The sequence below is a fragment of the Glandiceps talaboti genome, chromosome 20 (assembly GCF_964340395.1).
Source record: "Glandiceps talaboti chromosome 20, keGlaTala1.1, whole genome shotgun sequence".
Classification (NCBI taxonomy): Eukaryota; Metazoa; Hemichordata; class Enteropneusta; family Spengelidae; genus Glandiceps; species Glandiceps talaboti.
Genome location: NC_135568.1, coordinates 10,856,792 through 10,870,703, shown reverse-complemented (window position 1 = coordinate 10,870,703; position 13,912 = coordinate 10,856,792). Strand labels below are relative to the sequence as shown.

General features: G+C 34.5%; 1 protein-coding gene across 1 annotated transcript; it reads left to right on the top strand.

Annotated features, from left to right (window-relative positions):
• The first annotated feature begins 705 nt into the window (after positions 1-705).
• LOC144450927 (shiftless antiviral inhibitor of ribosomal frameshifting protein homolog) lies at positions 706-7,088 on the top strand. Its single transcript, XM_078141688.1, has 6 exons — positions 706-981; positions 1,459-1,524; positions 3,844-3,993; positions 5,005-5,168; positions 5,763-5,910; positions 6,621-7,088. Exons 1-6 carry the CDS (start codon positions 964-966, stop codon positions 6,960-6,962), a joined length of 888 nt encoding a protein of 295 aa, XP_077997814.1. The 5' UTR covers positions 706-963; the 3' UTR covers positions 6,963-7,088.
• The last annotated feature ends 6,824 nt before the right edge of the window (positions 7,089-13,912 follow it).

Genomic DNA, 13,912 nt, shown 5'->3' with positions numbered 1-13,912 from the left:
GCGACATTTCAAAAACAGTGAAGCTACCGATACTTTTCGATTTGAAATATCCATACCTGAGCTTCTCGATTTCTCCATCTCGGGTCTTGAATTATACAAATCTGTTAGGAAAGAGCCTGTACTGTAAAATGTGTCAACACTTTGAACGTACCGCTGAAATCAGTGACAGACCACTTTACATGGCTGTCAGACGATCAATATAATCAGACCGAACCATTGTTCAAAAAGGGGTGAATTATTGATTTGTCGAAATTCGGGATAGAATTTCTTTGTCGATGTTTACCTCAGTGATTTTCGATTATTTCCCACCCTTTTTTATTTCAACAGTCTTTCCTGGTCTATACATCTACAAAAGAAAAAATGATTTTGAAACTGAATATGTTTAGTCCAATTATGCTTTCTGACACCTTTGAAACTTGAAAGGTGCAGGTGTTAAAACAGTCTGAAAAGAAAAGGGTGACCCACTTTCGGAGTTCCATATATGTGCAAGAAACTTCCATATATATATAAGCGAACTCAAAGTGTATTAAATAGTGTTCATTTGTTTATATGTGATAATTTAATTTCGATTTTTTTTATGTACAAGTTTTTCCTTTGTATTATATGTTTAAAGATCATGACAACACGAAACGTGTGTCTTGTCATGTGACCCATACTGTCTGAAGGACCGCCTCCACACACAAATGGCGACTGGATAGATACCTGTGAATATCCATCTCGTGTGTTGTTTGCGTTTCGCAGCGACATCGCTAATCTATGTTTTCTCAAATGGATTTTTAACAGCAGATCTTGAGTGCAGGTAGCATTTGATTTTACATTTCTGATCTACGAAGGGAGGAAAAGCAAAGTTTGTAACGGCACGCCACCAGCAGCACTTCCTGTTTTGTAGGTTAGCACACGGATCGAGAGAGCTCAACAGTCAACGTGTAACGATAGGTTCCCTGACAAACCCAGAGAACGAAAATGGCCAGTATCCAGAAGGTAGGACGATATTGCCTCGTCAGATTCAGTGCTGCATTCAATAATTAAGGATCAAACACCACGATTGCGCTTGAAATATCAATACATGAATAATATTTCACAGAACAGCTGTTACGGTACTTCGAAAACAGAACATGCGGCAGCAGAACTGGCAATCATATATGTTTGCAACGTTTGAAAGGCGTGACCTAGAACGAATTATTACTCACATTTTTTTTCTGCCCTTGCCATTACATAATTTTTGTACCTGATTATCACGAAAAATGCTATTTAGTTTATTGTCGAAATGTCGAATTTGTTTATTGTTGTTATTTATTTATTTCATTCATTCGTTTGTTTTTTTCTGTCTGTCTGAAACAAGGGTGAGCTGCTCTCATTTGGACTCTGAACATACCGTGTAGGGGTTAAATCACTCGGGTCATAGACGTTGCATATGAATCTAACTCCTCAATATTAATGTATTATTTCTGTTTGTAGTCGTTTTATATTGCTAGAGAAGAAATCAAATTCCAAAATGACACTGATGACGGTATCAAAGGAAAGGTAAGACCATGTGAATAAAATTAGTGCAAATTCACCATGACGACCATGCCATATGTTAATATATGATCTCAATAGGACATTACTTACTTAAAAAAATATGTGAACTCTCATATATGAACAGGTATCAGAAATATAGTCAATATTTGAACACACAATTTAAATATTTTGATCGATTTTATAAACTGCTCCTCCGCAAATCTGGATACGATTTCTTGAGATATATTGGTATTGCTAATAGGACACACCTGTTACACGTGGAAATCCAATTTTCTCATATGTAAATTTAGATACATTTGATCCAAATATAGCTTAGAGCATTTATATTTCCTTGTCAAACCTCAGTCACAGCTGTAACCCTTTTCTAGTTTCAAAGATGAAATTAAAAAAAATAAACAAGACACTCTGAAAAATGGCCAGACAATTTCCTGTTTGATCCAAAAATGCTATTATATATTTCAATGATATTATAAATCTGGAAATGTTTGCTAAATACTTCTTTTGCATATTTTACTGGTCAACAGAAATGTGACAATAATTAGTGACTAAAATACCTTTTTGTATATAAATAGTGCACCAGGCATCGTGATCCATAAAAATTAGCCTTTGAAAAACGAGTTGAAGACTGTAAAAATCACAAAATTTTCTAGTGGCATAAACATCTTGGTTTACAGTAATCTCACAGCTGTTACATGACATAACAGCACATTATATAAAGGCCATTACATATCAGATTGGAATTATAATTTTGGATGTAAAAAATAGTTGTCTGACAGAGCTGTACTAAAACTGGTATTCAACAACAATATAATCTGACTATAACTTAGCCTTATTGCCTTTCACACTGAAAAGATTATGTTAATCCAAAATGTTGGGATCCAAACGTTGGGGTTTAAAAAAATGTCAGTTCAATATAATACCGTTACTCAGTTTCTTATCAAGGGCCATATGTACATAATGAATGGACTCTGGATTCATAGTATCAAATGCAAATTCCTACTCACAAAGTCAAGAATTTTGGGATAGATCCCAATTTTTCACAGCATCGTCAAGACATTTAAAGCCATACATTTGTATGAATGCTAGTAATTTTGGAATTTAGAGAGAGATTTGACGAAAATCCTACAACAAAATCGTTGAAAAAATTGTGGGCTTTGCATCTAGATTGATCACAGGTGTTTGACTTCCTGGCAAACCCCTGAAGACGTGCCCCCACAGGCCATGAATTGCCATTATCCTTTGACTTGACCAATCAGAAAGTTCCTTTAAAACCTACACCGTTTTTTGAGAAGTAGTACAGATATATTCACATGATATATAAACAGTAATTAGAATATTGTTCGTTGATGTACAACCAAGATACTTTTTTTTCAATTCTGTAACTCAACTGTTCTAATTAGTTGAAGTTTCAACAATTACATGCGAGTAAAATTTTACTTGCTAAGGTCAACAACTTTTGTCAAACTGTCAGTTTACAGATTGTATATGTAAAGGCAGGATACACAGTTTTACAATAGCTGTTGACATGAACAGACGAAATGTTTTTCCAAAGTACTTTGAACTCTCGGTGGTGAAATAAGAAGAAAGGTGTATGTAATACACTGATTTGCTAACCTGAGGAAACATACTTATTATTACTTAAAGGGGCACAGGCTGAGTTTAGACATCTTGTGGACATGATTTTTGTTGCCTACAAAGTGTTGCATATCTACTTACTGAAGCACACTCATTTGTTACTTGATACCGGTATAACTCAATCCTGGTATTTAGATATAATATATGAAAGATTTGATGACATAATTGTTGGTACTAATATCAACAAATCTGAGGAAATCCCTGTCATTACATGAACAATGTATGCATTAGATGGTTGGTTAAGTGATATGTCACGGCTAGATGAATCGTAAACACTATACTTGATTAGTTTAGTAATGGTTTTATGTATGCCTTTTGTATTACCCACCAAAGTAAAAAACATCTAAACTAGGCCTGTGCCCCTTTAAACACTTAACATGGGGGATATAAAGGGCATTGTGGGTAATCTATGCAAACTTCAAACTGCCATACACAACATTATCACAGAAATCGTGTTTTCACCTTATTTTTCTTTCCCAACGAGAATGTGACTTCTTGTTTTTGTACAGAGTGTTTTTCAATACAAATTTATAAACTTGGGCATTATTCATGTTGTTGATGTTATCTTAAACAGCATAAAATCTGTGGAAACAGAACATGAAATTTTGAGTCGGCCATTTTGAGCCCTGGACGACTCTGTTATGGACATTATTGAGGTAATCTTTTGTTGTATTTTTATTTCATTAGATTCATATGACAGGTAGTGCCATCAAGAAAGAAACAAGGACAGATATTGAATTCCAAGTTCTAAGAAATGGCACCATGAAATTTCTCATAACCGGAGTCCGAGATAACGTTGGCACTGCGATCGCCCTCTTGCAGCGTCGGTTAACACTGGTATGTATATCTTGAGGGGGTACATTAGAGAGGTTTAGATACACGTTAGAACGCAAACGTGTACAGAAGCATTATTGTGTAGGTGCACGTGTAGTGACACATGCAAAGTTGTGTTTTGTTACACGTTCAGAACACAAACATGAAAAACATTGGAATGTGCATGCGCGAGTTGGCATCTTCTGTCAAGAAGGCCAAACACATGACTTTGTTTTCTAAACATGTTGGTATTTTTGCCATTTTTCCTTGAACAATTAGTTTACAGCTGTGCTTGCAAACATTAAAAAATAAAAAAATATGACATTTAACAGAAGAAAAATGACAAAAATTAACATGTATTTACAGTTACGTGTAGACCACCTTTTTGACGTAGCATCATCTAATACAAAATGCGTTGACTGCTTCAAATCACATGACTGATGCTACATGTATAGAACACACATAAATACGTGCATCTAAACCTCTTTATTGCGTAATTTTATAAACTTCAGTGGTTATTTCATGACACATAGACTACTGAACATCTTATCGACACTACCAGATGTAACATGTGGTAGTCTGTTAGACTGTAAGCTATGCTGCGTTGTACCATGCTGTCAGTGGTTGAGAAGCCTGATAAGGCTGAACAACAAGATGTAAAACAGTATCTTACAGTCCTATAGTCTGTTAGACCTATGGAAATCAATAGAAAACTGTAGCAGAAGCCATAGTCGCGGCACATAGACTGCTAAACATCATATCTAGACTGCCAAGTTTATGGGGTGTAGTGTGTTACTATGTTAGAGCAATGGAACTTAATAGAAAATTGTATCTGAAACAGTTCATTTAGCTATCTGACTAACGAAGATAAATTAAGCTCTGGCTGTGTGAAGAAGTTTTTGTATGCTCATTTTGTGTACTGACTGCCAAAGTGAGGCCTCAGTTATCTTTTGTTGAAACAGAAGACATGAACAACTTTATGAATGTGATCAGCTGCATAGTTACTAATACTTTTATTATGTACTCACCCTTCAGCAAAGACGACAAGTCACTGAACAATTGCCTGATGGCGTCGTTCCGCTTACGATGGACAACTTACGCAAACATAACCAAGCTTTGACCGAGAAACGTCAGTTTGGTTGTGAACCATGTGATAACGTGTACTGGAGGAAAGTGTTCGAGTACAAACCAGTGGCAAGGTAAGGTTTTGATTGTAACAATGTAGTCAATGAAATATCCACAGTTCATAGAAGTACAATTTAAAAGCTGACGTTTCCGGAATCACTCTTCTCTCAGAGCTAAAATCCTCACATATAGGGTAATGGTTTGAACTGTTTCCTGTAAAGATTTGCTGTATTTGTCAACGTACTAAAATTAATAATGAATAGTGAAAGGTTACATCTACTAGAGCTTTTAATGGGAACACCATTACAGGTTTGGTTAAGTTGATTGTAATAAGCACTTAGGAATCATGAACAGTTCTACTATTGCATATGCATGTCAGCTGACTTCAACAAGACAATGTATGTCCATGGCAAGGGCCTACACTGAACAGTGAATGAGGAACAAGTTTCAACTCCATGTTTCTCAACAGTCATGTGGTGCAATGTAAGTGATGTGAAATCATTGAAATGATTCTCCAAAATCCAATTTTCTGCAATGACGTTTCCATTGTATCAAACCTATAACTGTAAATGTTGATATGTAAACAGTCAAGACTTTTCCATTATTTTGTTGGGAGAACTTTTGAATGAGTTTGTCATACCTTTATAGTGTATTGACTTTCCTTGCAGATGTGAAAAGTGTGGTGAACGGTACGAAGCCATACCTAAAGAGCAACAGTATGGTCTTGGCGCTTATGAATGCACTAACTGTGGTAGAAAGTTTACTGGTCGTGCTAGATATGATGTTCCTGCAATGTGCTATGAATGTCATGTCATGGTAAGAAATAGTTTTGGAAACATTCATCAGTGTATGTGTATGTGTATGTGTATGTGTATGTGTATGTGTATGTGTATGTGTATGTGTATGTGTATGTATGTGTATGTGTATGTGTGTCTGTCTGTGTCTGTGTCTGTCTGTGTCTGTGGTGCATGAATTGTGTGTGAAATGTGTGTGAGAATGTATGTGCATGAAATATGTAAGGTGTGCATGCATGCATGTATGTATGTATGTATGTATGTATGTATGTATGTAGGTAGGTAGGTAGGTAGGTTGTGTGTGTATGTATGTGTGTGTGGTGCATGTATTGTATATGTACATATATGCAATGCAATGCATGCATAATGTGTGTGTGTGTGTGTGTGTGTGTGTGTGTGTGTGTGTTTGTGTGTTTGTTTATGAATGCCTATGTGATAAGAACTGTTATGACAGCACGGTTCTGTTCAAAAGTAGATGTATGTGTTGGATCTATGTGGTAAACTTTTGTTCCAAAAATACACAAAGAATATTGGTACCTTAAATTACTGGTACACGTACAAGGGTACACATCGGTCTCTGTCCACAGGATCACCAACCAAATATTGCATACATGTGACTTTACAGATATGTGAACCTAATAAGGGGTCAAAGTTGACTGTGTGAATGCAGGAAACAACGTTACTATCCCTTCCAGTTCTTCACAGTAACAACATGAATGCTTATCTCCATAGGTACGACCCGTAAACATTGGACCAAGACCACGTGGACAACGACGAAGCGGTAACATCCACAGCTGTCAGGCTTGCCACAACGGAAGAATACGACCATGTCCGATGTACAAGAGAGTTGTCATCGCAAGCAAAGTACACCAGAGTACTGGTTCTACAGTATCAACATTCTTGTCCCAACAATCATCCATATACTACCCACCTGTATCAACAGCCAGTGATCCACCTCCACCTGCTACAGCTCCAGCTACAACAACCACAGCAGGTTCTGAAACAGCAACAACTACAACTACAACAGCATCTGGAGTAGAAAGTGTACCTGTAGCAGTGGAAGCAGCACAGTAGATTTCATACTTGGTTAATACCATGTTCTAGCTCAATCCTAAACGAGACTGGTGGAGTTTGGATTTTGTTCTTGGGTGGCCCTAATTCTCTGTTTCTCCTGACCCGACTGACCCTATATAATAATTTGGGCAGCACAAACTAATAACTTTGTTCGATGTCAACGTGCACCTAGGTTTGGGAGAGATATTGAAAAAAATGAACAACAATGAAAATAGGGTCAAAACATGAGTTTTATGTCACATTGCCTGTTCAACTCATTCACTTTTTCAGCCCGAAACCTGTAACCAAACTTGTGAGAAATTAACATCAAATTTATACTTCACAATGTCGTCAGCAGTGTTCTGAATTTATTCACAGTGAACAAAATCCTTACAAAAACCAGTCATTTTCCCCTCTCTGTACAAAGCTATGAAATGTTACGATAGAATGTGCCTCGGAAGTGAAGCCCTAAACTTGTGGTGTTACTTTGTCAAAGAAAATTCCAATTTATCTTCATCGAAAAAAAAAAACTAATTGAGAAGAAACCGCTCTAAAAGAATATGAATGTTACACTTCAAAATGGGCGCAAAACATGGTGTCATCTGATCGTTGCGGAAAATTATAGATTGTTGGTTCTTTTGAAAAGAAGATGGTAAACAGAATTTCAGTAGTGACCAGAAACAATTAAATGTTGGGGGCTATGTCTTTGAAAGTTGAAGACTTGTTTCAAAAGGAACAGTTTTTGTATGGCAAAGTTGTGGGTTATTTGAGCTATTTTGATTTTCAAACAAAATGGCCGCCGAGGCACATTTATATAAGTATTCATAGTTTTACTAAACCCTTTGTAGAGCTAGAACTTGGTTATTGAATTTCAAGAATTGTGAATTTGTACATCATTCACCTGTATGATCCAGGAGCTAAAAACTGATACAATTTTCATGACTACTGTAATTTTTACTGAAGAGTGAAATATGGTCTCCAGTTTGGAACATACACAGAAAAAAAAAAGAATTTTAAAAATGTGTCAAAAAAAAAATTTTTTTGAAAACTTGTCTTGTTTTCAGAGAAGTAAAAACTTGTTGGAATAGTTTACTTGACCAAATTTTCTTGCCATGAGATGCATGATTGTGAAAATCGTTATCGAAAAAAATGCTGCAATTCTAAAAAGAGGGTATCTAGAAACAGTTCACAGTGAAGAGCAATGCTGTATTTTTGAACATTTTTAAAAAGTAACAATTTTAAAATCTTTTTAACAGATTGCAGAAATTTGCAGAAAGCTAAAGAAAAACATGATGAGTTATCTTCAGGGATATAACAATAATCCTTATTTCCATACATTTAGGGTTAACTTTTGACTACGTGTCGAACTCAGCAAATTACTATGCTTAGAACTCGACCTCCATTGACCCTGATGTATTGACCAATAGAAATCTTCCTAGCTCATTTTCTACAGTTTTCCTTTTCCCTGAAGGAAACTTCTATACTGAGAGCAGTTAAACTGTAGCTTGGGCTCTGTCACTGCTCAGCCATACTAACACACTAAGGCTGTGTTTACACGACGACGTTTTCGAACCAAAATGCTAAAAATCAATAGAATTGTTTTCATTTTAATTCATTTTCATATGTTTACATGTTCGGGTAACAAATGTTCTTGTTTACACGAAAACACCAAAGATGGAGGAATTTGAAAACGGCGATGTTTCATATGCGCAAACATAAGAAAACGATTTTAGCATGTGCCCAAGTATGTCATCGATGGGATCATTTCTGATGTCAAATTTGTGCATTTTCAAATTGTTGCATTTTCAGTCGTTTGCATGACACCGTTTCATATCTTTACATTTCCATGTTTACACAGACTCTGTTTTTGAATGAAAATGGATCATTTTAAAAATGATCCACTTTTGCAGCATTTTCAAATTGTTGCATTTTCATCTCCATTTTTTCGTCTCCATGTATTCAGTACGCTCCAATGCAACAAAATAGTTGTATTTTCATTTGAAACGGCATCAGGTAAACGGAGCCTAATAATTCATATTTGTAACATTGTTGCATTATTTATCAAACTTTTGTGGGCCCCCAAGTGACGGTTTTGACACTGTCAATAATCAAACCAACCAAAGGTTGACTTCTGTGTCAGGTAGAGTTCGTTGACTTCACTCTACCTAAACGTATCCACTAGGATCTGTTATTGAACTTTACCCTTAGATATATAGATAGCATTTATATTAGCATGGTTCAAATTCAATGACAACTCCTTGCACAATGTTAACTCGGCTAAACTCCACTTTTTGGAATTTTCAAGCCAAAGAAAACTTGGAAACATATAAAGTGAAAAATGTATATATTAAGTTCAATGTTATAGTTTTCCAATTTTGGGGAAAAAAATAAAAATATTTCTTTCAGCTCAAAACAAAAATTTATTTTGCCTTCCAAGTTTAATTAACGGTAGGACAGAATTTGATGTAATCATGTAATTGTTGACGGTGTAGACAAAAATTAGGGAATTTTTTTTTATTTTTGTCAAATATCTACTCTTCGCTTGTGTAATTCAACAGGTTTTCTATCGCATAACCCACAAATGATTTCACTTGGGTTATTGTGCTATGGAGCTTGCCCTTACATGACTACTGTGATTGGTAGCAGTTGATAACATTGTGTCCAATAGGATGATTTGTTGTTTAGGTTGTGTACTCAAAGATACAGCTTCCAAATGTAATAAAAGAAGCTTTCTGATTAGTCGATAAGTTGCAAAATGATGGCAGTTTTAAGATGGCCATATAGGGGCGTGCTACATATACAAAACAATAGAGATTGGAATGTGTATGGGATAAGAATAGTATAACCCAATACTGTGGGCTTCAAACCTTTGGCTTTAACTTATAACATTATTATGGGGTTGGCTTTGACTTCATTCAGATAAAAAACTAAATTTGGACTGTTTAAAAAAGTACAATAACTGTAGTTATCACTATGGTGATTTTATCGGGATTCATTATTTTAATACTATTTACTGATGAGGCTGTTGCCATGGTGATTTCAATGCTGTATTCCGGACAGTTGAAATTTGTTGTATGGGTTAACGTAAATTACCATGGAAACAGATCTTAAAGATTTTCCTTGCAAGATATGTTGTAAAATACTATGACAATAAATTTGAAAAAAAAATAATTAAAGAATTTGTTTCCATGGAAATTGTTTCCATGGATATTAAAAGTTTGAAACACCAAATTAGTTGAGATGAGAATTGAATAATTGAAACATACACAGGGTCCATGCAGTAGTCCTTTCTTGTATGGGAAGGGAAGAGAAAGGGGACTCTTTCACAACTGATAATGTGATTATGTAATAATAAATCATTGTCTCTACCGATCTGTAAAAGTTTACAGATATTGTATCAAGTCAGCTGATAACTTACCAATCAACTGATAACGTCATGACGATTGGAAACCACTAATGTAGGTAGTTTTATCGACAGCATACTTTTTTTTCTGATAACATACCAACTCTAAATTACAGAGATGTTGATTGATTGATACATTAGCAACTGATTACCTAGCATTAGTATTGTTAGTGGGTTTATTATATTATCGGTATCGGTTGCAACAGAACTGTATTGATGGATGTAATATCATTGCATGGAAAATCTAAGATTTTAGTAAGGGAGTAAATATTCTCATTTTTGACCTAAAGTAAAATAGTCATCAGCTTGGTATAGCAAATGACTTACATAGGTTGCAACACACAAGCAGTGGTCAGCTGTAACTATGAAATTTTTCATTTTATTAGGATTGCCGACCAAGACAGATCATACTGCCACCTAGTGGTCAGCCGTAACTATGAAATTTGTCATTCTGATGAGGATTGTCATTCAAGATAGACTGAAAGTTCAATGCTAAAAAAATTTTGAACTGTTTGTGTGTTGTAACCTATGTAAGTCATTCTCATATTTACAACTATGGCTATCAAGGTAGCAAAAAATAATGCTACTGTAATGTTTTTCTGTATGTATAGTAGAAATGGTATGACAGTGGTGTCATTCACTGTCCAAAGAAAGGTGGCAGTGAGGGTTTCCGGTGGGGGTGGGGGTTTCCAAGTTGATGACTTGCTCATTATTAATGAAAGTACATGATTAGTCTACTAGAAAAAATAAATATTTTGCCTTTAACTTTGCTCATAAGTGCAATTTTTCTTGACAATTACATAACTCAACTTTACAAAGTTTTGGTACTAATATTTGTAAGTATGAATGACATATATTTTGTCATCATGTTTACAAAATTACCATTTCTTGAAACGCTTATTTGTGCCAATTCAGTGAAAGTTTATATGTTTCATGTAATTTTAGGAAAAAAATCTTTTTAAACTGGATCTTTATATTTAGATGAATGATATATTATAAAATTGTAAGTGCAAATGCTTTCTGTTTATATATTTTTGCGTGTTGTATTAAAATGGGAGTAAACATTTTTCAAACTTGACTTGTTACGTAGATTTTAGAAAGTCATTGGATCATGAGTTTTTAACCAAAAATCAAAGTCAACAAAAACATGTGTTTATCCACCATTTTGGTTTAGCTATCATAGAAAGAATTCCTTGTCAGTTGATCTAAAAAATGATAAAAGTACGTAAATCATGATTTACCAAAAAAAAGTGAACAATTGAAGAATAGAATAGTTTTTGGAAAGTGATTGTAAAAAAATGTATTTTGAATTTTTCAGGTTTTTTTAGTTATCTCTGATTAGTGTAGAGCATGAATATATATAGATGTTTAGATTTATTCCAATAGTTCTCACATTGGCAGCCATTTTCAGTTGCAAAGCCAATTTTTTTTCACTTTTCAGTACCATTAATTTTCCCGCCACAAGCAGTTGATTAAAATTCTTGTTTACTTTTAACTTTATTGCACATATCAAGTTTATTTTAGACTGAACTCATAGAAGAAATCTTTAAAAAAAAACCAATCAAAGTGAAAAATTTGGCCGACATGTATCGCCAAAAATGTTTTGATGAAAATCTTGTTTGTCTGTAACTTTTTAACAAATATGAAGTTTATTTTAGATTGAAATGATTGAACTAATACTTGTGTAATGATTGAAATGAAAATGTTGGCCTTCATTGCACAAAATTAGTTATTGCTGCCAAAATCGTCACAAAATATTTCTGTTCAGTCGTAACTTTTTGATACATATCAACTTTCTTTTAGACTGAAATAATAGACATAATACTTATTTGCGATTTGATGGTAAAATTGTGTTACTTTCCCGCTAAAATTATTTGACAAAAATTCTTGTCTTTATGTAACTTTTTGACACATATCAAATTTATTTTAGACTAGAATCATAGACACAATACTTATCTGTGAATTGATGTCTAAATTTGGTTAAAAATAATAAAAAAATAAAAGATCATACCAATATTTCAATCTATATTTCTGCCAAGTGAGTTTCGTATGTATTAGAGGTTTAATACTATGAAATATCACTGTATAAGTTTCATTTCTTTGCTTCCTCAAAATTATTCTTTCTTTAACATTCCAGCTCAGAGTTGATAGTCACTGATTATTAAAATTTTATTTTCTTCATTGAAGTCAGGTATTTTTTGTTTTTTATTTTAGTGAAATGTATCTAATTTCACCAAATTGATTTCCAGTGCAACATATAATTACAGACTGTAAAATTCATGAGATTTCCCCCTGTTACCATGGTTACCTTATGTGAAGCACTTGCAGTGTACTTTCATAATGAAATTTTTGAAGGAAATTAACTTTTATCTTTCATCTGTTGATTGAAAATATCAATTTTCTAATGTCAGTCGTCTGCCTGCCAAAGTTAGCTTATTACAGGTGCAATAGCTGTAACTGAAGCGTTTTTGGGCAGAATTTGGTTAATACCTTTTATGATTTATTTTTGACAGTGTGTACATTTTGAAGTATGTACAGCTGGTAGGTTAGCCCAGAGACTTGCCCATCTGTCTTAACAATCAAACAACATTCTGAAGCAAGACAGGCAACTCTGAGAGTAGTCTGTAAAGTTAGGGCGCCCTCACACATCGGTCAACCTCGTTCATAGAGCAGGCCGGTGAGGGTGGAGCCACATGATGTGAACTCTGTGGCCTACCAATAAGTAACTTTGTGTTTGGAGCTGTGCACATTATATGGTACATAAACAAAACCAAAAAAATTATGTGTGTGCTGCACTCAAAGTTATGTGTGGGCTGCACTCAAAGTTAGAACACATTTGAATGATCAGAGCAACACTTCAATTATTACATATATTTTATCCATACATGTCTAATATTGGTGATGTCACTATACCTACCATAAAACTTGGTGCTGAAATCCAACTCATCCAAGACATATTTTCTGTTGCCATGACTACATGAAAACAACATGACACTCAAATTATGACCCAATTTAAAAGCTAGCTGACCTGTAAAATTTCACCCTCTTGCTATATACATGTACTGTGTGGAAAAACTTACTGGCAAAACAGATTTTATATGATATGGTTTTTGTTGGTATTCTTTCACTTCATATGTATATATGACTTTAGTATCCTAATTACTGTACGGTTGCTTAACCATCACTAACAGAAGTCAAACCATGTCCATGTGTAATACGACACTGGTAATCTAGCCTTCGGTTTACTAAGATAGACGTTTACTATATATTAAAAGATAGATGCAAACTAAATCTATTGCTCTTCAATGTGGTAGATTACACAAGTGGATGTGAGATTCTAATCACCCTGTGATCAACATAGTGTAAACATTGTAAGTCCCACAACAGTACACTGCATGCTCATGGAACACTGTCAATGAAACTCTGCAATGCCTCCCTACTGAGACTATATTTAAACCAACATCCATTCAATAGTTTATCACTGTTGTATCAACATGTTGTGACAATAGTTTTACTTTGTGTCTATCTTAGTAAATTGAAGGCTCAATTACCAGAGTAATAATTTAAT